We start from the raw sequence: 24,021 nt of genomic DNA on the forward strand, positions 1-24,021 counted from the left end.
ATTAGAGTGAGGATGCTCTGATGCTGCGGATGCGACGGGTGATGCGATGGTTGGGAGACGCGGAAAAGTGTACGAAAAGCTCATGCAGATGCACGGAGACTGCGCCAGTCCGGATTAGCCTTAGCGTCAGCCTTATTTTACGGATGCCAAGAACATTGCATTCACACCTTCATCGCCCCGTCTGCAATGGCCCAGCAGTGTCGCCATGCCTCCGAGAGCTGGTCAGAAGGTCGTGCGATCTCCGCAACCACCGCGCACAGGCTCTACTAAATCGCCGTGAGTTTCCAAGCCCGAGTGAGGCCAGATGTCAGCTAATAAAACACAGAAGCCCTTCTCTCGAACTCAACGTAGCATTCTACATCTTCTTTGCCTCCCACTTGGTCGCCGCTCTGTATGCACCTATACAAGACTGTGATGAGGTCTTCAACTACTGGGAGCCTACACATTATCTGAATCATGGCTCCGGCCTGCAGACATGGGAATACTCCCCCGAATACGCCATTCGGAGCTGGACCTATGCAGGCATACACGCCAGTGTAATTGGGATCTGGAAGATGGTACCATTTAGTTCGAAATACACCGAGTTCTACTTTCTTCGCATTGTCCTGGCCCTTGTCTGTGCCCTCTGCGAAACCCGCCTTTTCTCGACTATCACGCGAACCATAAACCCCCGAGTCGCCATGTTCTTTCTCATGATCATGGCGTTCAGTCCGGGTATGTTCCATGCCTCCGCTGCATACCTCCCATCTAGCTTCGCCATGTATACGACCATGTTGGGGTTTTCAGCTTTCATGGACTGGCGTGGTGGACTCCGAACAGCTCAAGGAATGTTCTGGTTTGCGTTTGGCGGTTTGGTTGGATGGCCGTTTTCGACTGCATTGGTGTTGCCATTCCTGGTTGAAGAAGCCGTGCTAGCTGGCGTCACAGGACAGGTCTGGGATGCATTTCGACGCGTGCTAGACGGAACAGCCAGGTCTTTCATTGTACTCGTATGGAGCTCTAAGCAATCACACTAGGCCTGCCCAGCTCACTTCTTACAGATTCTCCAACTGTGCATTGACTCCTTCTTTATGCGGAAGCTTGCGTTCGTGCCCTTTAACATCGTCTGGTACAATGTCTTCAGCGGCTCGGGGAAAGGGCCTGACATCTACGGGACGGAGCCATGGCACTTCTACGTCCGCAACCTCATTCTCAACTTCAATGTTTGGTTCATACTTGCCATTGGCGCGATCCCTCTGCTTTTCTTCCAGCATTCCTTCCGGCGGCAAAGCACCACAAGGCAGACCCTCCTTCGAGGCTTGGTCTTCGTGTCGCCGTTTTACTTGTGGCTAGGCATCTTCACGTTGCAACCTCACAAAGAAGAGCGGTTCATGTACCCTGCATACCCAGCCCTCGCCCTGAATGCGGCGATGTCACTACATATCCTGCTGGCTTACTTCGGATCTTCCGATCCAAGAGATCTAGCCAGCAAGATCCCAGCACAGCTCAAGCTAGCCTTTGTGAGCGTCATAGTGCTTGGAGCGATAGACTTTGGTGGGTTGAGGACTATTGGTATGCTCACTGCGTACTCTGCGCCACTAAAGGTATATAAATCACTACAACGACGAGGAATGGCTCTTCCTGGAGATACGGTGTGCCTCGGCAAAGAATGGTATCGTTTCCCATCTTCCTACCATCTTCCCAACAAGGTCAAGGCAAAGTTCATCAAAAGCGAGTTCTCGGGCCTTCTCCCGGGAGAATTCAGCGAGGCAAACGTCGGGTTTGGGCTTTACCCAGGGGCCTGGCTAACTCCTCCTGGAATGAATGATGAGAACAAAGAAGACTTATCAAAATATGTGAGTGACATGATGACGGCGGGCTGAGCATTGTTCCTGAACTGATGCCGGCAGATCGATGTTGACCACTGCACATTTTTGGTGGATTCCCACTTTCCCGGTACAACACCTACCGAGCACGAGCCAGCCTATGTTCTTGATACAGACAATTGGGAAAAAGTATCATGCGAGTCTTTCCTCGATACCGCCCAAACTAGCACGGTCGGTCGGCTGTTGTGGATCCCAGACTTGCCCATTATTCCAGAGCGGCACCGCAGGAAGTGGGGTCAATACTGTCTTTTACGTCGCAAGATTGGAAGCAGCCAATATGTGCCGTAACTCAAAGGGATGTCACGAATATCGTCAGCTCTCTTCAACGAATAGACTTGCGAGGCAAAAATGAGAGAGCTTCAATTTACGCTAAACCCCGTTGGGTAACTTTATCCCAACTCCCTCGGCGCGATAACCAGTGATGCAGTGCGGGACATCTCCCTCCGCCCCACAGCCTTTCGCTAGCCCGCAAACGCAATGTTATCTGGCGGCATTTAGAGACCTCTTCGAGTTGGCCCAAGAGCATTGGATGCTGGGGTCTTGTCGGCAGCCGAGATATATCATGTTCCTCTCGTGTCTTTGCTTTTTGTTGATCAATCTCCAAGTCCTTTATTTTCAACATACTCCGCTTCCTGATACTTCATGGCAGTGACTGTTACATTTAATCTTCCCGTGTCTGTGGCATATTATCGGCTTTTATAGTTTCTTAAAACTCCAGTACTTGTGTGCATTGCATTCCATCTTGGTATCCGATCTTCGTACACTCTCTATCATGGACAACGTCAAGCTCTGGGCGCGGCACAACTGTCACCCGGAGCATGTCAAGACCGCAGCAGTCCATTTGCAACAACGGATAAAGACAGATCCGAACCCTTTTCTCTATGGTCTTTTGACTCTCCTAACCGCTATCTGGGTATCTACACTAGCCATACGTCGATTCCGCACCTGGAGAATACCCACGCGGCCAGGGACCCCAGATCTCGAGAAACCCTCCTCTTCCAAATTCAAGGCCGCCGCGAGAGAACCCGGAGGTAAGTAATACATTTCTCCACGAAAGCTACCTCACGAGCCTTTACCTCAAGATATCAAAACTCAAACTCACTCACAAACTCTCATCCAGTATGGATCCCCCATCCCTTCAAACGCCCCACCGCCGCCCCTTACCCGGACTGGTCCCTCACAGCCACCAAGCCCCTCCCCTACCGCCCCTTCCGTTACGGGCCCAAATACAACGTCACCATGGGCCTGCGCACCATGCACTGGGACGATTGGATCGAGCTCGACAACCACTACCCCAAGTTCCACGCGCTGAAAGCCGAGCGCATCGTCGAGCGCGGCACCAAGTGCTGCTACACCGCCCCTGAGGCCTTCGACGGCGCCGTCGAGCTGCTCGAGGAGCTGTGCGACTACCTGCCCCAGCGGTACCCGAGCCTGTACCGCAAGACAGACGTCGGGCTAGACAACTTGGAAACCGGCGAGAGTTTCAATGTTGTGGACAGACCGTTGAAGGAGGATCCGATGCAGATGTCCGCCCGCCTCGTGCAAGACGACCTCGCGATTATGTTCGAGCGGCCAAACGGGCAGTACTACCTCCTCGCCGGCGCTATTCTTCTGGCAGGGTTCTGGCGGCTGGAGGATAAGTTCGGGATGCCGCTGTCCGAGATCCACACCAGTGGGGATGTGCCGCAGTACAAGGAGAAGCTGGAGAAGGGGATGTTGAACTTCTTTAAGCGGGTGATGCCGGATAAAGCGGTGTTGCGGAATAACTACTTCATTCAGGTGGATGATGAGTTGGCGTGGAGCTCGAGTATTGGGGGCGAGGATTCGGATGGGATTGGGTGGTTTACGGCGGAGAAGAATAAGGCGATTGAGCATCATTGGTTTAGGAGTGAGAGGCAGAGTTTGAGGAGGTGGGTTGTTCGCTGTGTTTTGTTTTGTCATGTTTGCTAACCTGTGACAGGCTCCCGAGATCTGGTGGCGTCGTGTTCACGATTAGGACGTACTTTCATCCTATTACTGAGATCTGCGAGGAGCCCTATGTACCAGGCCGTCTTGCTTCAGCTGTTCGGAGCTGGGGTGATGATGTTTCAAAGTATAAGGGTAAGGAACGATATCAGGATGTCTTACTTGAGTACCTCGACCGCAAACATGAAGAGCAGGTCGCAAACGGGCTAGACATGGAGAAAGAGGACGACGTGAGATCTTATCCGTACTAGCGTCGGCTCCACGGGGTTAGGATTCACTCGTTGTCGTATAACGTGAGCATGGTGTAGTAGCATTCAACCTAGAAGTGCTCTTTTTCATTTTGCGTAGCTCTTCCGTACATTCATCTATTTGTATTTGTTTCCAAACGCACTGGCACATGGCTCACCAGGAACAATCTCAAACTCGGCAGCCTTTCAAAATTCGATCAATTATCGAAGCTTTTGAGAGAGTTTCAAGATCAAGCAATGCCCCCATATGGGTGCGTAGGTACAATACCTTTATTCGTATCGTTCCGTTACTTCAGTTCTTACCCATTCTCTTATGGAGGTTAAGAAATGCTGATAAAGAGGGACTCTATATATATTCAGCTCTATCCTAACAAGAAGGCATCAACATCGCTAATCAAGTGTCAATTTACCATATCTTTGCAATCCATACTTGTTAAGTCGAAGCCGCTTCTGGAACTTCATAGCCAAGTCAGCAATCAAAGAGCTTACGACGAGCCTACTACCGAGTCACGAAGAAATTCCAATGGACGTAGTTGAGGTCTATAACCAACTCCTTCGCACCAGATCAATACGGCCCAGCACCATCTCCACGGACAGGCCCATCCGACCCTCCTTCACCCCGCCTCCTTTTCAACCTCTTCGCCCAGGCGCTCGCTGCCACCTGAACGTCAATCCCCTCGTCGAATCGCGCGCCTACAATGCCTACACGAAATACTCAACTGGATCTACCACTTTCTGCATAATCAAAGACTTTCCAATCCATCTAGGGGCAATACCAGAGACTTCAAGAAAGAGTGCTATGTCAAGATCTGGTTCCTCGCCGCAGAAACGGAAGCACGCGGCGCGTTCTTTGACGAGAAATTGCGCCGTCTCAGCGACGTGGGCTTTCCATTCGAGACAATGCTTCTAGACCCCATTTCTCCAGACGAAGCAGATAGGAGGGGGAAGTATCCAACTTTTGTAGGGACGAACACGCCTATACCGTTGGTGGATCTGTACCGCGCTTGGTAATGCGTCTATCGCCTCGTGCTGGTTGATGGGCTACATGGGTGGCCGATGCAGTTTCCAGAGCAGAACTTCAGTGATCTAGAAGGCGGCTCGCCGGAGAGGATCGCCGCGTTCTGCAGCGCTAGATATCTTTTGGAAAGGTGATGGAGGCTGGGGGGTGTTGGAGAATAGGATGTTTGAGTGGGATGAGATATGGTGAGTTCTTGCACTCATGCGCAGTGGTGTTGAGGTGATGAGAAGGAGTTCGTGTGTCTTTGTGAGTGTAATAGCTTTCTTTTTGTCCTATTGTAACTTTCGATTTCTTCGTGCTTCTATCTTAGAATCTAGAGAACAATGGAGTAGAAGGGGATTAAAGGTATTGGATCGGTCCTGCTATATGGCACAAACTCACGCACCTGCCCCAGACCCACTGGAACACCACAGTCTACAATAACACATCCGCAAGCTAGCGCACATATCCAGATCCGAAATGAGCGACGAGATATCTCGAGACGCGATGGATGCGATTTTTCAATCACTAGCGGACGAGTCGAGCGATGATGAGCGTACCGATACCTCAGACTCATCACAGGAAGAGTCGTCATCAGAAACTTCATCGTCCTCCCCAGAACCGTTTCTCATAAACGATGACGATGTCTTCCCTTGGGATCCTCTTCCAATACCAATAGTCTCGATAACTCCCCCAGGGGCTGACTTGAGCGAAGATGAATCTCTCGGTCAACTAATTGACACCTTTGTAGCAAGTGAGTTAGATGAAGACGACGAGGTCCTCGACACACAGGAACTCGATCAATTCGAACCGCCCGAAGAACATGAAGCCTCACGCCCAACGCAGTCCCAAGCCAGCCCCGAACCAGCAGCGCATGTTTCACGCACATGCACCGACGGCTCGCCTCAGACCCACGAGGCCGTTCCACCACCCCTCCCATCCCCTCCGCCATCTCCAACCACCAACCCCTCCCTCACCCCCCTCCCCACCAGCACGCGCCTCACTCTCTCTCGACCCACCTTCACCCCACCCCCCTTCCCCTTCCCGTACTATCCCCCAAACACCCACATCCACCTCACCACAACCCCCCTCATCGCCCCCCGCGCCCACCGCTTCGTCGCCACCCTCCGCGCCCTGCTCACCTGTGCCACCCTCCTCCTGCGCACACACAACCCCCCTCTCGACCCATCCATCTAGGCCGAACTGGCCGCGCACCTCCGTACCCACCACAGCCCCCTGCTGGTATCCCGACGCAGGCACGAGCAAGCCATGGACTATCCACGCGAGCTTGCGCGCATGTACCACTCGACAATCTGGGGGTTGATCGAGGAAGCAGAACGCAGGGGACGGGCGCTGGACGAGAAGTTGCAGCCGCTGGCGGCGGTGGGGTTTCCGTGGGATGTTGGGCTGCTGGCTGAGCTGCAGCAGGATGGGGTGGTGCTGAGGATGGTGAGGTATCCGAGCCTTCGGGGGACGAGCACGCCGGTGCCGTTGGAGCGGTTGTATGAGGCGTGGGAGGTGGTGTATGAGATTGTGGAGGCGGAGGGTTTGGGGGAGTGGTACATGCGAAAGACAGGGAGGAGGCGGGGGGTTGAAGAAGGGGGCACGATGGTGTGGGAGAGGGAGGGGAGGGGGCCGTTGGAAGAGTTCATGAGTCGGATAGAGAGGTTGGGAATTTAGGGGGGGAATGGTGATGATGACGGTGGAGCTTTAGTCAGGTGGTTTGTGGGTTTGATACTGGAGGGAGGTTGATTTGTGCCTACGTACCGTTTTGGGTATCTGACCAAATCGAAAGCAGTACTGTACTCTTTCGATTCTAATGCCCTTCATGTTCATCGTGTTCGTTGGAGTCGCAATGTCACCTTCACACTCATACTTTCGCATGACTCAACCACGTCACCACCATGTCGAAAGCATCTCCGTCATGGTCGACCATCACCTATGTCGCTGCACTACACCTAGAACTCCCCATTCTACATTACCTGACCTCACTGTCACTTTACCTCTTCATAATTTCGAGAACCTCTGACTCTAAAGCCTAAAATGGGCATCTTCTTCGGCACAACCCCCAGCCACTCTGTCCGCCGCCGCCGGCGCAAATCCAAGAACTCTTCTACCATACTCTCGCCTCCTACCTTAGTCTCGCCTCTTACCAAACCCTCGCCTCCTACATTAGCCTCAACTCCTACCTTACCATCGCCTCCTACCATAGTCTCGCCTCCTACCATACCCTCACCTCCTATCATACTCTCGCCTCCTACCATACTCTCGTCTCCTACCTTACGCTCACCTCCCACTTCCCTCTCACCCCCCATCTCCCCACCCTCACGCCCACCCCTCCTCAAGCCCAAACTTCCCAAGCCCCCGAAACATAGAGAGGCCCTTAAGATACCACCCCCACAAGGCCAGACCGGCCGCTCCCACCCCAAGCATGGAAAGCTACTTGGCGTATCGCCCCCGCAAGGCCGGACCAGCCGCTCAACCCCCAAGCATGGAAAGCTACTTGACGTACCGCCCCCGAAAGGTCGGACGCGCAGCTCGACCACCGCCTCGCGCCTAAGCCAAGCCTCGATGCCCGCCCACCCCCTCTTCCGCAACGACTCCACCTCCGCCTCGGCCAACCCCTTCGCGGGCTCGAAGGGGCTGATCTCGGAGCTCGAGGGCGTGATGCGGGTCATCGACGCGCCCGCCCTCCCGTTTGCTCTCCCGCATCAAGAACCGGGCTCGCGCACCATTCCTGCGGTGTCGATCACGCATAATGTGCGGAAACCAGTAGATAGCGGCCGTGATCCTAGCGGTGGAGGAGACGTGAAGATGAATGGTGGTTTGAGTGGCGGATATGGAGGCGGGAGAGCAGACACCACCGCCCTCGGCCTCGCGCGCTCGCTGCACAAAGCGCTAGGCTTGCTGGAGAAGTTCCGCATTGCATACGGCCACGGCGATGCGAGCAAGAGTGCGCAGACGATATGGGACGACTGGAAGAAGATCGTGGTTGCTTCCTCGGGAATCGGGGAGCAGACGCTGCAGCTGCGGGAGGAGGTGAAGGCTGAACGGCCGAGAGGGGGGTCGATGTTGTTCCCGTGTCTGGTAGCGGCGGCGGAGAAGTTGAGGGGGGTGAAGCCGGCGATGTCGGTGTGGTTTGAGGAGACGAAGAAGGGGCATCGGAAGAACGGCAAGCTGGATTGTGTCAAGCTGGAGGAGATTGAGGGGTGCATGGGGGCGTTGGTGGAGGTGGCGCGGGGGGAGGTGAGGGCGGCGGAGGAGAGGGTGAGGAGGGAGTGGGATGAGTTTTGGTAGAGTTCTTAGAGGACGGATGGTAGACTTCCTAGACATCAAAGTCTTCTTCTGCGACTTCGTTGCTTTGCTCTGAGGGATCGCCTGCTTCTGATGCTGGCTTCGCCTCACGGCCGATATCAAGGATCACTATAGTCCCCCCCTTGACGATACCTTGCCCGTCGACGTTGAGAAAGGGGCCACCAAGCGAAAAATAAATACATAGCCGAGAATAGAAATGATGAAGAGTACGATATAGGATATTAAGAAACATGGAAAGAAGAGCAGTGGGAGAAGAGCGGCATTTCGGCCTGCGATGCAGTATAGGGTAAGAACAGAGTGGAGCTAATGGAAAGAAGGGTCCAAAGGAATGTATACCACAATGATATCACGGTGAATAAAGCCATGGTATCCCAAGCAGCGCGAGTCAAGGTCCACGGAGAACGTCATCGCAGAGTCGTCTTGAAAGCGTGAGTAAGACTCCGGTGACAGCTCCGGGGTATGTCTTCAGCCAGCCACGCTCCAACGGCGGAGGGTGCTTGCCAACGGGTATGACCCCAGGCTGAGGCGACAAGCAAGGCTTAAACGGGCGCGCATGCAATTCGCAGGACGGAGCGGGCAGGGCGAGCAGCGAACATGGTGTTGAGTCCGCCCTGCTCTGCATGCTGGCTGCGTCATGCCTCGTGGCAGGCTGGGCACTCTCTGCACGGGGCATCCCGACCATCCGGCCCGTTCTGCCGTTCACCTCACGATCCGGCCCTGGTGTCTCTGTTCATGAGGCTTGAATGCGCGACGAGACACGGCGAGGCCTGCACATGGCGAAGGGAGCGGCGCCCGCAACACCACGCCGCCGCCTCCACGCTCGATGGCAGGCCTGGGCGGCTGGGAACAGGCCGGGGAGGCGTTGAGATCGATTTGGGCCAGCATGGGCGCCGATGGATGAGGCAGCAAGGCCGGCTCGTCGGGCTGGTTCGGCTGGTTCGAGGCGAGTGCAGCTGCGGGCTTTCCACGGCCCTCGCCGCGCCCAATGGGGCCATCAGCGCCCATCCGCATGTTTGCTGTGGCTTTGGCGCGGCCACTCAGCGCGCCGAGATTGAAGGCGCACCGCTTGGTCGGGAGTGGGCTCGTGTCTGGAGGCTGCTCGGAGGCTAGCAGCTAGGCTGCGCATGGCCGGGCCCTGCGGTGGACGGCGAGGGTGCCAGAGGCAATCCGTCCCAAGTCCTCTTGTGCCACCTGCATCAACTCAGTTCCCCCAGGCCTCCTCCTGCTGCAGCACCTCCGTTGACGATGCTCCTGCATCGCGACATTCCCTCCGCCTCCGCCTCGCCGCGCGCCCGCGCGTGATGGACCGCAATGGCCCTCCCTCTGCCCGTCCAGGCTCCCCAGCCATGCACCTGCAAACCGGCCAGCATGCTGTCCCAGCAGTGCCCAAGAGGGCGTATAGCGCCAAACGCCGCCAGGGCGACGACCGGCGTCGCAGACAGTCGCTCCGCCGCGTCAAGAACTCCCAGGAAGAGCTGCGTCGGACGAGGACGCGCGGGCAGAGCAACAGCAGCGTCCCGGATAGCTCGAACCAGAGCCCATCTGCTGGCCGCTCATTCACCGTCGGGAACGTGCACAACGGCCTAATATACTTGAGGTGAGTGACCTGCATCGCGGCTTCGTATTGGACATGGCCCGCCTCTCGTGCAGTAGTCGCGCTGTGAGCCGGAGGATTTGGCACGCAGAAGACACCGACGAGAACGAAAACTGACCTCAACACCACAGACCTGTCGTCCGGCCCGCCGCCCAGCGCACGCGTCCCCAGCCCGACCCTTTCGTCTTTCCTCCCCAGACGCCGCCCGACAGTGTCCATCTCGACTCGCAGCACGGCTTCCAGAGCAACTCGGGCTCGCGCACGCCAACAAACCGAGTCGAGGCGCCCCCGCCAATTCCCCGAGATGTGAATTTCGACAACAGCCAGCACACGAGGACACCCTCCAAGCCCATCCAGCACGTCCGGTCGCGCTCCTTCTCCACCGCCGATGACCACACCACCTCGCCCAATGCCGAGCCGCACGGCACCTTCAAGATTGTCATAGAGCGTCCCTCGACGCGCCGCCCCAAGACAGCAGACACCGGCTCGCTCCCAGTTTTGCAGGTGCCAATTCCCCACTACAGGCTGGGGACTCCGCGATTCAGTGCGAGGGGGACGGCCATGCTGCGGAGCTCCGTACATACCAGGGCGTCGGGCGAAGACTACCAGCCCCACTCCTCAATGTTTTCCAACACCACCCGCGTCGATGACAACCCGTTTCCGTCTTTTATATCCCGCCGCCACTCCGAAGCATTCCCTCCGACTCCCGTGCCGCATCGGACGACAATGGCCAAGGATCCTCTACAGCCGGCTACTGCGCCGTCATCCGCGCGCGTATCAAAGGTCCCAATTGGGCCTCAGATATACGATGCCCTGACGCTCAATCCTGATGACAATGCTGTAGTGAGGTTCTCGCCGACTGGCGATATATTAGCAGCAACCCCGTCAAGACTGATAGCTCACATCACTTCTCCCAGCTTCTTGGATTACGAACTGCTTTCCGACTTCTTCCTAACTTTTCGATCATTTCTATCAGCTCGCGACTTGGTTGCTTACCTGCTTGCGCGATTACGATGGGCTGTGAATCGACAGGATGACTTTGGCCGCATCGTGCGCGTTCGGACGTTTGTAGCTCTTCGACATTGGATACTGAACTACTTTGTTGATGATTTTGTCCCGAACTACCAATTGCGAGTATACTTCTGCGGCCTAGTCAACAGCCTTCATGAGGATCTACGGATTCGAGAGGACGGTGGAGGAGGCGACATCAAGATTATTGGAGAACTTAAGAAGTGCTGGCGGCGGACATGTGCATTATATTGGGATGAGACGGAACTAGTGGGAAGGGACATGCCGGACGACGACCTTCTACCGGGAGGCCGCATTGGATCGCGAGAGTCGCGAGAGTCGCGAGATATGCTCCCACCCGTCACACCCCCTCGGCAGACTGCTAGATCGAAGGCGAAGACGGATACCTTCAGCTCGAATCCGAGTGACCAGTTTGCCAGCAAGCACATGGACTGGGTGAGGAGCCCTCGACATATTCCCCAGCAATCGCTCACCTCACCACATGTGTCTTCCCAGGACTACGATGGAATGCCAGTTCCTCTGTCTCCTGAAAGCGAAATTAGTATGCAAGTCCTCTCATGCTCTATTCCGATGCGGGGGTTAAACCGAGCAGACCCAGGAACCGACTTGCCCCTATACCCACATCCGGTGCCTGCCCATGCAGCCACCAGTCCTCAATACTCTGTATCGATCAGCCGAGCGAACCGTCCTTCGCACGCCCACAAGCGTAGTGGCAGCTTCTCAGATGCCCTCAGGGATCATCGTGCACCACTCCCTCTTAGTAAGATCAATAGTCAGGATGCGCGAGTCTCGTCAGGATTGAAGGTGCCGGGCAGCCTAGTCCGAGGTGCTATTTTCCAGCCCAGCTCGCCTTACATTGACATTAAGACGATCGGAACATTGCACTCTGCAAAATCACACGCTGAGCTAGAACTTGTGGATGTCAGTGGCCAATATGGAACACCAAAAACGGGGTATGCCCAAAGCCCTGGAATGAAGAAGATACTAGGCAGTGTCCGCCGGGCATTGAGCACTAAACCAGGTAACCTTCCTCATGCAAACTCGTCTGGATCCTTCGAGCAGCAACCTGCCGTATCTTCTGCTCGGGTCTCGGATCCTAATCTAATCCAAAACACTGCATCATCGGGTGGAGTGCACAAACGAAGATATGCTCGCAGCCGAACCCAGGGACGGTACGATGCGTTGGCCGCCAAGGTTTCGGAAAGCTTCAATGCGGCCATCAAGGTAGAGCTTGAATTAGAGAAGCAAGGATCTAATAGTGCCGCTGGAACTGGTGGGTGGGATTTTGCCATCAACAAGCCCAGGTCACAATTGTCCGAAGACAAATTAGGGCCACCGGGTACCAATCACACTAGGCTGAATAGCAATGTCACTATGGGTAGTCGATCTATCGTAATATTCGACGACACTAGCGTTCCAATGGTGCCCATGATGTCTGGAGCGTTGCCGGTGGTAGGGGGAATATCTCAGTCTGCTTCTGGGTCACCGACAGCGAATCAACACGATGCTCCAAAGCCCGAGGATGTACCTGAAGAACAGGTGGAGATGACTAGGCACTCCGAACTCTACGAGGACCCACCTCCCCTTGAGGATCTTGGATTACGGTATCAGACTCCACAAGACGTAGCTCGTCCGCCATCCTCAATTACGAGCCTGCCAAAACGGTCAATGTCTAGTCATAAGCCAGTAACCCATCGGCCGTCGTCTGCACTAAGACGCCAGGCCTCAATGAAGTCTGCGCGATCAGCATCGGCATCGTTGAGGCGATACACATCATACAGCGGCTTAAACAAGCATCAAGCCAACCCTAGCCTGGGCGCTTCTTCAATCCAGAGCATGTCTTCAGACAATGACCCTTTTGTCCTCGATCGACAGCCCGCGCGACAACTTCGAAGACGACCAGGTGGCAATCTCAGGGAGGCGGGCAACATACATGAGCTCGAGCCCATTCAACGTCCTCATTCCACCGGAACGCTATCTAACCGTACTCACTCAATAGCTAACTCTGTCATTCATACGTCCGGGATTGCTACCAACCCTGTGGACCCCTCCGAGGAGAGCAAAGGCCTCGGCAATCCTATTGCTCCTGAGGCTGCAACACCAAAGAAACGTTTGTCGCTCGTAGAAACCCACTCATCGCAACCAAACCTAAGACCTTCTTTTGAAGCCGAAGTAGCGAAGCTTGCTGCTTTGCCCGACGATACCGATGATGACGGAGGGGTGGAATCTGCGCTGCTCAAATTAGAAGGGAAGTACGAAAAGAAGAGTCCAGAGCCTTCGCCTCGTGCGACTGGTGTTCCGGAAACTTATCGCCCAACTGGCTCGCCGGAGTTCAACAACTCCCAGCAGTCAATCACTCAATCCTCAGACACCGCGAGAGCACTAAGCAGCAATGCTGAAACAGTTGATGGATCAATCAGTAGACGAGCTCCTGCTCCGGCTCCATCGATTGAAGGTACTAGTGTATACAGATTATCAGGGGAAGACTTCGCACCACGACGAACACCTCCTGATTCCTCGATCGCCGAATCTGAGGATTCCTTCTCTTCAATTCCACTTCTGGAGCGTGGATTAAGTGATGCAGCTGTATCAAGGTCCTACAAGTCACAACAAGGTCGGATGAGGGCTTCAGCAAAGCCAGCGCCTCTCAATCCATCCTCCCCAAGTCGAACCCGCACACAAACTACTCGTCAGTATGGCTCGCCGGACTCTTCGATGGAGTTCGTTGTGGAGACAGACAGCATGAAGAGAATACCAAAAGGCTCCACGATCCCAAGATCACCCAACCCGCGCGAGTCTTTTCTACTAAATGAAGATGAAGATCTCAGCGACATGTCCGACAACGATGCCACGCCTCGGTCAGATGGTGATAGCCAGGGTGTCAGGAGTTTTTTTGACGACGAGCCTGCTGTTTTGGACAACGACAACGATGTCTTGCGCCACCCGATGCGTCATCCACCCACGCCTCCTTTGACAGCCGACCGTTTCAACAAATCGATGCCTTCAGTCGACACGACAGTCTTCCAACGAGGCCTCCCCACGCCCGGTCTTACCCCAACCACCAAGCTTAACACCCTCCCCTTCAGCCAAGCCACTCAACAAACCGAGGCCATCGAACTGAAAGACCTTAAAAAAGACACCCTTCCCGCCCAACCCCCTTCCCATCTCCCCTTCATCCTCGCCTACGACTCCGAAACCCTCGCGCAACAATTCACCGTCATCGAAAAAGACGCCCTCGACGAAATCGACTGGAAAGAGCTCATCGAGCTCCGCTGGAAACAATCTTCCCCCCAAATCCATGATTGGGTCGAATACCTCCGCACCGAAGAGCCGCGCGGCGTCGACATCGTCATCGCGCGCTTCAATCTCATGGTCAAGTGGGCGCTGAGCGAGATCGTGTTGACCGAGAATATTGAGGAGCGCGCGCGATGTATCGTCAAGTACATCCACATCACGTCGCACGCGAGGCGTTACAGAAACTACGCGACGATGTACCAGATCACGATCGCGTTACTGAGCACGGATTGCGCGCGGTTGAAGCGGACGTGGGAGCTTGTCCCCGCGGCGGAGATACAGACGATGCGCGATCTCGAAGCGCTGGTCCAGCCGCTGCGCAACTTCCATAATCTGCGTGTGGAGATGGAGACGGCGAGTTTGGAGGAGGGGTGTATTCCCTTCATCGGTAAGCTTACCACTTCTCTCCTTTTGAATTCCCTACAACTGTACAGTGTTGACTGACATGAATAGGTATCTACACCCGCGACCTCATTTACAACGCCCAAAAACCGGCTTTCATCGGTGACGCCCCCGTCGGCGGCGAGCGCCTCGTCAACTTCGAACGCCACCACACCGCCGCCTCGATCGTAAAATCGCTTCTGAGGTTGCTAGAAGCGAGCTCGAAGTACACGTTTACACCCGAGCCGGCGATCGTGAGCCGCTGTCTGTGGATGGCGGCACTGAGTGATGAGGAGATTGGGGTTTGGAGCCGGAAGTGGGAGTAAATCGCGAGCTCCCTTATCCACCACCCCACCCTTACCCGTGTCTCGATTGTACATTCATTTCCGAATCTTTCTTGTCATTATTCTGGGTTTTGTGGATATTTTCAATAAGTCGCTTGGATATACGTTATCCCCGATTTCCGTCCTTTTGGCGATTTCTCTTTTTTTGAGAAACTACGTAATGTGTTTTCTGCACCTTGCACAGCGGAGCTTGGTTTTACGAATGTCATGACGGCTGGCTTTTGTTTTGTTTTTTGCGCTTGGGTTTACCTATGGGATTTGGTATGGTGATCTTGTGGTTTGTGTGTGTTGGATTAGTTCTACTAGATTTGTGAGCTCAGGCGTGGTTTACGTTGCTGTTTTGGGGGATGGGGAGCAAGAGATGTGTGGATGTGTGGATGATGAAAGGGTCGGCTGTCTGAATTGCACGGGTGTATTCTTTGATATAGGATGTGTAGTCTTGGACGAGGGATGCGGGATGCGGGAGGTTGTCTATCCCTGTAGCTAATGTCCTGAGACGGGACGTTGGAATAAGCAAGCTGGACGGGTATAGCTCTGCCTACCTATCTGTGAATATAATACAAGTATTTGAGAGCACTTAAGAGTGATATGTATTTCTACCGTGCGAGTTATCTGTGCGATTTGCCTGCCCTCAAACACCCGCCTGCCATCCCCAACGTTCTTTTACGTCAAGCATCTAGTCGCTAGCATGTGATCTGGGTTGCATGTCACGTGTTCCCCCCCCCTCCTCCGGGCTCCTCGTTTCTTCCTTTTTTCCTCGGCAGAGCAGGAGGGGAGGATAGGGAATGGAAATCAAAAGCAAAGCCTGCGAGAATCCACCTGCATGGCTGCAGCAGGCAGTGGGAAACCAAAGCCACCAATGGATCAATCATCCCCTGATGGAGAGCTGGTGGGGGGGGGGGGGCTGGAGTTGCAAATGACCTCAACAAAGCGGGTGGATCAACATTTTGAACAAGCCACAGCCCAAGCCAATGGAGGTGGAGGAGAAGAGCAGGAGAGTGTTCAAACACTGGAACATACTCCGTCCCTGATGAGGTGGAGGGTGCGAGCAATGATGGCCTGAAGGAAGCAATGGATGTGGGCGGGGAGGGGTGCAGCGAATGCTCACTACGCTCTTCACAAGGAAAGCTGGGTGGAGGAGAGGCGGAGGATTAAAATCGAGCGTCGCGAGACGCGATGGTGTGGGAGGGGTGGTCAAATGATGCGCAAGACCCCAGAATGGTGTGTGGGTGTGGTGGAGGGTGGGTAACAGGAGTGGCCACCGAGGCGGATGGGTGGGAGCGGAATTGGGAGAAGTAGGACCTGATGGACAGAGGGGATAGAGGGTGGGATGGTGATGGTGGACGCCGGTAGTTTGGGATCATGGGAAGAGCAAGATTGAGGTAGAGATGATGGTGAGGATTGGGGTTGATGATGGGTTATCAGGAAGGGGGGAAGGGGGGGAAATAGCGCGGGTCATCGGTGGCATGAGATAGTGGTGTAAATTAACGGTCTATGCCGTCAGTTGTACCCCCTCTCGTATTTCTGTTGATTTGCAGGTTGTAGCATCTGAATATTGGTGGGACGCGACATTATGTACACGAAAGCCCTGTTTGCTACCAGCAGTGATTGCTGTATGTGATTGTCATAATCCAACAGACCCTAGATTTACAATGCCTTGCCATAGATATCCGTGCACATTCCTGCGAGCTATAAGGCTCCAATGTACTGGTAGAAATTGGAGGTAACGGATACACGTGCGTACACCATGTTGGCGCTGTCTGGGGTAGCCTCGTGAATTTACTAATTGTCCAAAGTGTCGAACTTCTCTCTTATCAGGAAAGCTGAAAATAACATGAAACTCCTCACGCAGCGGTAAACGAATGTATGGATTCGTATAACGAGGCATTGTAACGTCCTCTAAATGCTCGGAAAGGCCGCTGCAGATCCTACTCAGTCCAGCCAAACCCCCACTAAACGTGGATGGAAAAGAGCTGTCTGAATTTGACTGACAAGGCTTGAACTTGTAGTCTAGCGTATGTACCTTCAATAGTGTCTTCCAGCCTTGTTAGTGCGGAGTTAATTGCAGTGAATTCATAAGAATACATCATACTGGGACCGCTTCTGACCATGGTAATGATGGTGTCGATGTCGCTAGATAGGTCCGAAATGTCCGACGCTACGCACGTCTCGATAATCTGGCAAGCTAGGTGGATCCTCCCTAAAGAAACGGCAAGCCCCAGGGGTGTTTGGCCGTCGGCGTTTTTGCCCCAGAACCTCCTCTTGTAATGGAGAAGGAATATTATCTGTACGATCTGATTGTTGCCCATAGATACTGCAAGGTGGAGAGGAGTATCTTTGCTCTTGTTTACAGCGTTCACCTTTACGTCTTTGTGGCCGAGTAGAGATTGAGTGACTTTGGAACCCCCAACACGAGCTGCAAGGTGGAGAGCGGTCTCCCCGTCGCTGTTTACAGCATTGACTTTGACATCTTGATGGCTAAGGAACATTTGAACAACTTCGTGGCCGTTACGACCAGCTGCAAGGTGGAGAGCTGTTTGTCCGTCGCTGGTCATGGCGTTGACGTTGACCTCTTGATGATCCAGGAGTAATTGAACAATGTTACGACAACTGTCCCTGGCGGCAAGATGGAGTACGGTAGCTCCATCCCTATTCACAGCGTTGACGTCTATCCGTGGGTGTGCGAGTAGACGCTGGAAATTCGCGACCCCCTCGCGAACAAAATGCAAAGCCGCAATGTGGAGAGCAGTATTTCCATCGAAGTTCGGAGCATTGACGTCTATGTGTGGGTGCGCGAGTAAACGCTTGATGACCAACTCATTCATTTTCCAATAAATTTGTCTTTGTGTTTGGACTGGATCTGGTAGTACTGCGTGACTGCTGTTGTCTTTGGAGTTGGTAGATATTTTCTCCTGAGTAAGCATTGCCTTAATGGCATCTATGCGTGATTCTGGAAGCAAATCCGGCCACTGCGATGCTTCAGGTGCTTCTATGGCAGAATGTAATTCTGTCCAACCTCGACTGTCTTGCAAGTTGATGTCTACTCCGTCATGGCCAAGCAAAACGTCTACAATCTCAAGATACCCCCGCGAAAAGGCATACCGTAGAGGCGACTGGTCCGGTCCCCATGGTAGTGGATATCCCCACAATCCAAGGTAGGATTCCTGGGCTTGAAGAAGTGTCTTGACAAGCACTACGTCTCCCTGTTCGATCGCCAAGAAGATGAAACTTTTGCGAGTTATTCCGTCCTTGGTCCGAATTACCTGGTTGGCATTGGCCCCATACTCTAGGAGCAGCTTCACTATCCCGTGCTTGTCGACGTTTTCCCCGCTCGACCAGATTGCAACCTTGAAAGCGCAATCAATTGCGTCGAAATAAGTAGAGGATGTATAGATTGATGGATCCAAACTCTGAGTAATGACACGCGTCCTGAATGGATTCCTGACATTCCCGGCGGTAGGCTGATTTGATTCATTGCGAGATTCCTCGTCTTCATCGACTGATCTGATGAAGGGGATATCTTTGAGGGAAAATTCGCTAGTTTGGGCTCGAGCTAGCAAAGTTCTCAAGGCATCTTCTTGATCAAAGTATGCAGCATAGGTCATCGAGTTTCCAAGGTCCCAGTTCTGCTTGATGAAGAGTTTCAGAATGGCAATACGACCTTGAGATGCTGCTCGGTCCGGTGGGGCGGTGGGGAACCCCGAGTATCTTGATTCGGTGGCGATCCTAGCGCGAAGCCGGAGCTTCGAAGCGATGTCCTGTGCGAGGATGTTTTCCATAGTTTGAAGGTTTCCAGCATCTATGGCATCATTCAGCATTAGGATGAAGTTGTTGACAGGCGTGAAGTATATTCTTCCGAGGGCCAGAGCAGACGCGCTGTACGCCTCTAACACTCTTTGGAGGAATATTGGTGCTGAACTGTGTGCTGCAGCTTTGAGTAAGCCTAGGTTGTAAGCTCCTTTACTTGGAGCGTCCCCAAGTGGTTCTAGAGATAGGAAGGTTTCCAGGATGGAGAGACGGCTCGATTCACAGGCTAGTATAGCTGGGTTTCTCCCATTCTTGACCTCAAAATTGTAGTAGTCTGCAAGGCCTGGCTCACAGACTCTCAACAGGGGCGATAAGCCTTCAGCGGAAGCGAACATGAAGATGTTGAGCCTAGGTAAATTATGGGGTGGTTTGATTGCGGCGTATGGTCCGTTCTTCCATGGCCGGAACTGGAATGGCAGCTGCTTTGTCTCAACAAGATCCATGATTTTCGACCTTGTTAACTCGAGGTCGAAGACGTGCCATGCCCAATACGTGACGACGTAGTCAAGTAATTTGTACTTCTTGTGTAGTGACGTCGGTACTGGCTTAGATCGTAGGAGATTCCCATCGAACGTAACTGCATCAGGCACTGAGGAAGTCCCGAAAAGCGCTTTAAAAACTGTCAACACGGTAGAAGGTACTCCTGTCCATATCAGAGAATTCAGCGTTGAGGAATGGGTGACTACGGGTCGGGTTTCCGTGCGAGTCATTTGTTGTTCAAAGTCGGAGAAGTAAAGGTAGTCAAGACAGACTTGTCCGACTGTTTCTTGAGCCTCTTTCACTGAAGTGACTGAGACCAAGAACTGCTGCACGGTGTGGTGCGCGAACTTAACCGTGCGGTCTTCCCGATCATATGTGACCAGGTTTCCACAGACCTGAATCATTTCAAGCTCATCAGTTGGAATTTTTGTGGTGTCAAGGAAATTATCCCCCTTTTCGATTGCCATCGCCTCTTGGAGTTCGTCGATTGTTAAAGTACGGCGAGCACATACGACCCACTGGAAAATGCGCATTGCTAGCTTTATCTTGGTATTCCCATTGGGAGACGCAGTAACCTTGTCTAGAATTCTTGCGTATGTTTCTCCCAAGTCCTTTGGCAGGTGTGTGAGTATATGCCGTATCTGTGAGTCACTTAAAGCTTCGCAGATGTCATCGATCTGGAATTTGACCCAGAGAAACCTACTAGATGATTAGCCGGCTTGAGGGTTTTGTGCCAATAAAGTTTATTCCAATGCCTCGTCATAGAAATCCATACACTCGTTTTCCGCTGCGCGAGGAGCTTCGTAATATTTTCAGCATTCCAAATAAGAGAAAAGTTCAGCATCTTGGATAACTTGTAAACTCGCCAGGCTACCCCAGATATCGTCAACAGGGAGTACGTGGATTAGAAGTATATCCGCTGCCCCCGGTTTCTATTAGTACCTGTGTACGTTGGAGCCCCACAGACTGTGGCTGGAAAGTGTACGGATATCTATGGCAAGGCACTGTCCCCGAGGAAATTTCTTACATGTCTTTGGCGCCATTGACAAGAGCAACAATAATCTCATCCTTCAAATCTGGGTCTTTGATACGGAGCTCGTCGGAGTTGATTTTTTGTTCAATCGAACAGCGGATGTAATGAGATATTTGAGCGTGGTTCTGGGTATCGGACATGTCAATCGATGGATAACTGGCAAACAACTTTCTGATCAATCTCTCTTCGCGACGACTGGTAAGAAAAACTTTCAGGGTACAGTCAGTACGATCCAGGGCCTTTGATACGATTTGATGAATTGCAGACTGGTTTTGTCGCGATAACTCATCAATTCCGTCTAGAACGAGAAAGACCGAATTGAATTCGAGGATGAAGCGATGAAGAAGCTTTGTGAGGCTATCGCACATTAAGCTAGGAGACACTGCCTCGTAGCATTCGATCAACTCTTCCTCGAATTGGTCGGTTATGTCTAGTTCAAGCTTCTCGATGAGTTGTCTTATGAGCGATCCAACGATAGCACCCATCTCCAAGGTCTTGGGATTGGCGTAGTCACAGTAGTAGTATGCCACCGCTGAATCATCACGAGCTATCATCGAATCGATAATGGCAGAGGCGAGGACGGTTTTACCAGACCCCGGTATTCCGAAGCAACAAAAGCAACCACTGCTTCCAGTGTCTTGAAGCCAAGCGGAGAACAAAGGATCATTCAAAACCCAATCTCCTGTGCCGTCGATCCGAACGCCTCGGGTTTTGTAGTGGTTCACTTGGTACTCTCCCGCAGAAAGCCGGGCAAGGACCCGGCGGCGCCTCTCTGCCTTCATGTTTCGCTCTTGCAGTTCCCTGTTTGCTTGTTCTATTTCTCGTTCTTGTTTGCTTTCGATCATATGCGACACGCCCGCTTCCCTCTCCACCTCCTTTTGGTGCATTCGGAACTGGTATAAATACACATCGAATCGCTTGCTGAATGGTTTCCAGATCAGTTTGAACGGTTTGCGTGATTTTTTCCCCTCCGTGAAAACAGCCTTTGCGTCTGTACAGAACTTGACAATATCCAGATAGGCATTTGCTAACGCAAGGACGAGCCGTTCGTGGTCAGGGAACAGGCGTTCGTAGATTCGAAAACGTGGCAGAACATCACCGATTCGAGCGAGGATATCGACTATCTTCTCATAGTATTTTCCAAAGTCCAAAGCATACTTCTTTGAGTCAGCGGAGCGTGTCGCGTACGCTAATCTACTCTTCTATCGAAATATACTACTTACTTGCAGTAAGACTCTGATACTGCCCCAGATTGGAGCCAACGCTAGCGAATACGTGTTCGAGAATACATCCATCGCTTTCCCATAATCTTCTACTGCTTCCAGCAGCGGTCGCATCTTGTCGTGCACAGCTCGCGTTTTGCTCTCTGCCTTGTGTTTCTTCTCCGCCACACTAGCTCCGTAGAAGATATTCTCCAGCGTAGCCTTCTCGAAGAGGTTCTTCTCCTGATCCGAGAGGTCCGACATGAACCGCGCTTTGGCAAGCGCCCATGGTTGTGCTGGTATTGCGTCAACGCGGTGGGCTGACATCTTAGAGGGAGTTCATGTGCGGCTCCTAGGTATCGGGGGATCGTTTCGTGGCTAAGAAGGGTGGTCTGCGAGGGCTCTCGGTATGGTATGAATGTGATCAGTTGGAACTATGTGGATGTTAACGATAATGTAACGAAGAAAAAGTTCTTTAAAGGCGAGAGAGAAGGAGAGTCAGTCCATGAAGTTGTTAGTGATAAGGGCAGGTAGGCTGAGCTGCTCAAGCTGGGCGGCCTCGCAAGGCTGAATATCTGCATCTTGAGGCTCCCTCGGGCGTCGTTATTGGATGCGCCTTTGAAGGCATCTAAAGCCACAAATCTCCAGTACAGGAGGGCTTGAGATGTGCAGGACTTGAGATCAGCAGGCTCTATGATATCCTATATTAGTAGGCAGCGAAAAGCGTCTTCGGACGAGAGGGTTGATGAATGACAAGACGATAGGTTTCGCGTCTGCCGTCGTGGTATTCTATGTATTATGTCCTTAGTCACCATCTGTATTCTAGCTCCAAGGTCTCCTCCAAATATTCTCTTCAACCTTCCATCTCTGCGCTAATTTCTATATTGAGAGATGAATGTGGAATCCACAATTGCATTGTTAATGGCCGGACCTCAGTTCCAACATTACTTCCTTGAGCGATACGTCTCGGCCCCACTGGAAACTGGCGGGAAAAATTCCCCTTAACATCGTGTCCGAGACGCAATTCTCGCCGCTAATGCACTAACTGGTCGATTCGCAACATTATAAACCCCAGCATGCTGCAACTATCAAAACGTACTCCAACTTCTCATATCACCCGTCATGAAGGCCTTTGAAAACAAATGCGCGATAAGCACCTCGTCATTAGGTCTTCATCCTTCGCATTCTCTCGACCGCAAGATCCACGCCGCCGCCAGCCATGGCTTCAAAGGCATCGAAATCGTACACGTCGACCTCAAAGATTTCAGTACATCTCGGAGATTACACATAGAATCAGGTGCAGACCAAATCCGCCAATTGTGTCGGGAGAAGGGACTCGAAATACTTTCGCTATGTCCATTTGAGAATTTCGAAGGCCACAAATCGCCCCTTGAGGAACGCCTTAACGTAGCAGCCGACTGGATCAAGATCTCACGTATCTTGGGTGCGACTTACCTGCAAGTACCTGCGCAGTTTAGTAAAGATGCCGTTCACGATGAAGCTCTCATCGTATCCGAGCTGCAACAGCTGGCAGACTTGGGCAGCGCCGCTGCACCGGTCATTTCCATCGCGTATGAGCCGATGTCTTGGTCAGTCTGCTATTCTACATGGCAAGACTCCCTCCGCCTCGCGAATCTTGTAAATCGATCCAACTTCGGCATTTGCCTCGACACATTTCACGTAGCGAGCAAGATTTGGGGGAACCCGTATGACACCAGCGGGAAGTACCCAGATGCAGACGAGATTCTGGCCAACTCACTTCGCGACTTTGTACAGGACTTTCTGCTGGAAAAGCTGTTCTACGTTCAACTCTCGGACGGAGAGCGTTTCCATCCACCTTTCTCAGACAAGCATCCGTGGTACATTGAAGGAGAGGCGGCTGAATTCACGTGGTCGAAACATGCCCGACCGTTTCCTCTGGAGGCAGCGCTTGGCGGATGTATGCCGGTAAAAGAGATGGTGCAGGCATGGGTCTTGGAAAAGGGCTTTCGAGGGTGGGTGTCTCTCGAGAGCTTTGATCGACGAATGCGTGATAGGTCTGTTGACCCAGAGCATTGTGCCGCGAGGGCGGAAAACTCGATGCAAAGGCTTCACGAGACGCTTTGTTCGGGTAAGAGTAGCCTGTAGCTACGAGGGGAGGGGTCTGATGTTGAATGAAAAGAGATGTGCGGCATCTTCTGACAGGGACACGCAGAGCAGGCCTCTTATCTAAGTATATTCCAGGTAATGGAATGAGAATCTAAGGGGTTCCCTGCGTAAAATACACCCAAGCTTGCTTGCTTGCTTTACCCTAGCAACCCTGCAGCATCTAGAAATCTGAGGACTTTAGGCTCCATGTTTCTTGTAAAGCTGTGGCGATGCGTCCGGTATGAAGCACTGCGCAGCAAGATAGGAAGTTCTCAACTATGGTAAAGAAATTAACTCTTCTTCCTCTTTTGTTTCATCTATTATACGACATGTAATACAA

The 24,021-nt window shown here is 52.8% G+C and overlaps 8 protein-coding genes across 8 annotated transcripts; 5 read left to right on the plus strand and 3 right to left on the minus strand.

Moving 5' to 3' along the window:
- Positions 1-174: 174 nt before the first annotated feature.
- On the plus strand, positions 175-4,458 carry BDZ99DRAFT_455419 (uncharacterized protein). The gene is made up of 8 exons (XM_033718441.1): positions 175-276; positions 326-989; positions 1,041-1,835; positions 1,890-2,149; positions 2,331-2,469; positions 2,584-2,896; positions 2,986-3,775; positions 3,826-4,458. The coding sequence occupies exons 1-8, from the start codon at positions 206-208 to the stop codon at positions 4,079-4,081; spliced, it is 3,288 nt and encodes a 1,095-aa protein (XP_033568916.1). The 5' UTR covers positions 175-205; the 3' UTR covers positions 4,082-4,458.
- Positions 4,459-5,344: 886 nt separating this feature from the next.
- BDZ99DRAFT_577181 (uncharacterized protein) lies at positions 5,345-6,521 on the plus strand. Its single transcript, XM_033728661.1, has one exon. The coding sequence runs from the start codon at positions 5,556-5,558 to the stop codon at positions 6,270-6,272; it is 717 nt and encodes a 238-aa protein (XP_033568917.1). The 5' UTR covers positions 5,345-5,555; the 3' UTR covers positions 6,273-6,521.
- Positions 6,522-7,421: 900 nt separating this feature from the next.
- On the plus strand, positions 7,422-8,663 carry BDZ99DRAFT_469245 (uncharacterized protein). The gene has a single exon (XM_033721451.1). It carries the CDS (start codon positions 7,647-7,649, stop codon positions 8,370-8,372), a length of 726 nt encoding a protein of 241 aa, XP_033568918.1. The 5' UTR covers positions 7,422-7,646; the 3' UTR covers positions 8,373-8,663.
- Positions 8,664-9,089: 426 nt separating this feature from the next.
- Positions 9,090-9,401, minus strand: BDZ99DRAFT_527914 (uncharacterized protein; the record flags this gene model as incomplete). Its single annotated transcript, XM_033726314.1, has 1 exon — positions 9,090-9,401. One exon carries the CDS (start codon positions 9,399-9,401, stop codon positions 9,090-9,092), a length of 312 nt encoding a protein of 103 aa, XP_033568919.1.
- A 290-nt stretch (positions 9,402-9,691) lies between these two features.
- Positions 9,692-15,014, plus strand: BDZ99DRAFT_402257 (ras GEF; the record flags this gene model as incomplete). The annotated part of the gene is made up of 3 exons (XM_033716278.1): positions 9,692-9,987; positions 10,116-14,695; positions 14,761-15,014. The coding sequence occupies 3 exons, from the start codon at positions 9,692-9,694 to the stop codon at positions 15,012-15,014; spliced, it is 5,130 nt and encodes a 1,709-aa protein (XP_033568920.1).
- A 2,435-nt stretch (positions 15,015-17,449) lies between these two features.
- On the minus strand, positions 17,450-18,145 carry BDZ99DRAFT_348249 (ankyrin; the record flags this gene model as incomplete). The annotated part of the gene is made up of 2 exons (XM_033714463.1): positions 17,450-17,642; positions 18,003-18,145. Coding segments are annotated over 2 exons (336 nt in total), but the record flags the coding sequence as incomplete, so codon positions are not given.
- Positions 18,146-20,539: 2,394 nt separating this feature from the next.
- On the minus strand, positions 20,540-21,927 carry BDZ99DRAFT_429162 (uncharacterized protein; the record flags this gene model as incomplete). The annotated part of the gene is made up of 2 exons (XM_033717213.1): positions 21,576-21,927; positions 20,540-21,509 (listed from the first exon to the last, which is right to left on the minus strand). Coding segments are annotated over exons 1-2 (1,275 nt in total), but the record flags the coding sequence as incomplete, so codon positions are not given.
- Positions 21,928-22,625: 698 nt separating this feature from the next.
- Positions 22,626-24,010, plus strand: BDZ99DRAFT_469248 (AP endonuclease, family 2). The gene has a single exon (XM_033721452.1). It carries the CDS (start codon positions 22,677-22,679, stop codon positions 23,679-23,681), a length of 1,005 nt encoding a protein of 334 aa, XP_033568923.1. The 5' UTR covers positions 22,626-22,676; the 3' UTR covers positions 23,682-24,010.
- Positions 24,011-24,021: the final 11 nt, after the last annotated feature.

Source organism: Mytilinidion resinicola (assembly GCF_010093595.1).
Source record: "Mytilinidion resinicola strain CBS 304.34 unplaced genomic scaffold BDZ99scaffold_35, whole genome shotgun sequence".
NCBI lineage: Eukaryota > Fungi > Ascomycota > Dothideomycetes > Mytilinidiales > Mytilinidiaceae > Mytilinidion > Mytilinidion resinicola.